General features: G+C 55.7%; 1 protein-coding gene across 1 annotated transcript in view; it reads left to right on the top strand.

Annotated features, from left to right (window-relative positions):
- Positions 1 to 85, top strand: part of EMH_0062400 (uncharacterized protein) — a gene marked incomplete at both ends in the record, with an annotated part of 582 nt that extends 497 nt beyond the window's left edge. Inside the window, one exon of the mRNA XM_013498031.1 lies at positions 3 to 85. Coding sequence (XP_013353485.1) covers positions 3 to 85 — 83 coding nt within the window. The remainder of the gene's footprint in view (positions 1 to 2) is intronic.
- Positions 86 to 449: the final 364 nt, after the last annotated feature.

The following is a 449-nucleotide window of genomic DNA, read 5'->3' as shown; positions in this document are numbered from 1 at the left end:
GCAGCAGCAGCAGCAGCAGCAGCAACAGCAGCAGCAGCAACAGCAGCAGCAGCAACAGCAGCAGCAACAGAAGCAGCAGCAGTAATACCACTGGCTGCTGCCGTTGCTGCAGCTAGAATGCTGCCTTCTTGAGCCCTTCATATTTGTCTTCGTTTGCTTGCTGCTGTTTTTGCTGCTGCTGCTGTTGCTGCTGCTGCTGTTGTTGCTGCTGTTGTTGCTGCTGCTGCTGTTGCTGTTGAATTTGCATGCGCCGTGTTGCTGCTTCTCTGTTCTCTCCAGCAGCCTCAAGCAGCCAAGCAGCAGCAGCAGATCAGCAGCAGCAGCAGCAACAGCAGCAGCAGCAGCAGCAGCAGCAGCAGAGTGTTGTGTGTGTGCATGCAGGTGGGGTCGGGGCAGCACGAAGTGGAGGTCCCCCAGGCAGTCGTAGATAAGCTTTATGATAGCGTAAA

The sequence above is a fragment of the Eimeria mitis genome, genomic scaffold, assembly GCF_000499745.2.
Source record: "Eimeria mitis Houghton genomic scaffold, Emh_scaff3121, whole genome shotgun sequence".
NCBI classification, from domain to species: domain Eukaryota; phylum Apicomplexa; class Conoidasida; order Eucoccidiorida; family Eimeriidae; genus Eimeria; species Eimeria mitis.
The sequence above is the reverse complement of the archived record's forward strand: the minus strand, read 5'-3'. Positions and strand labels throughout refer to the sequence as shown.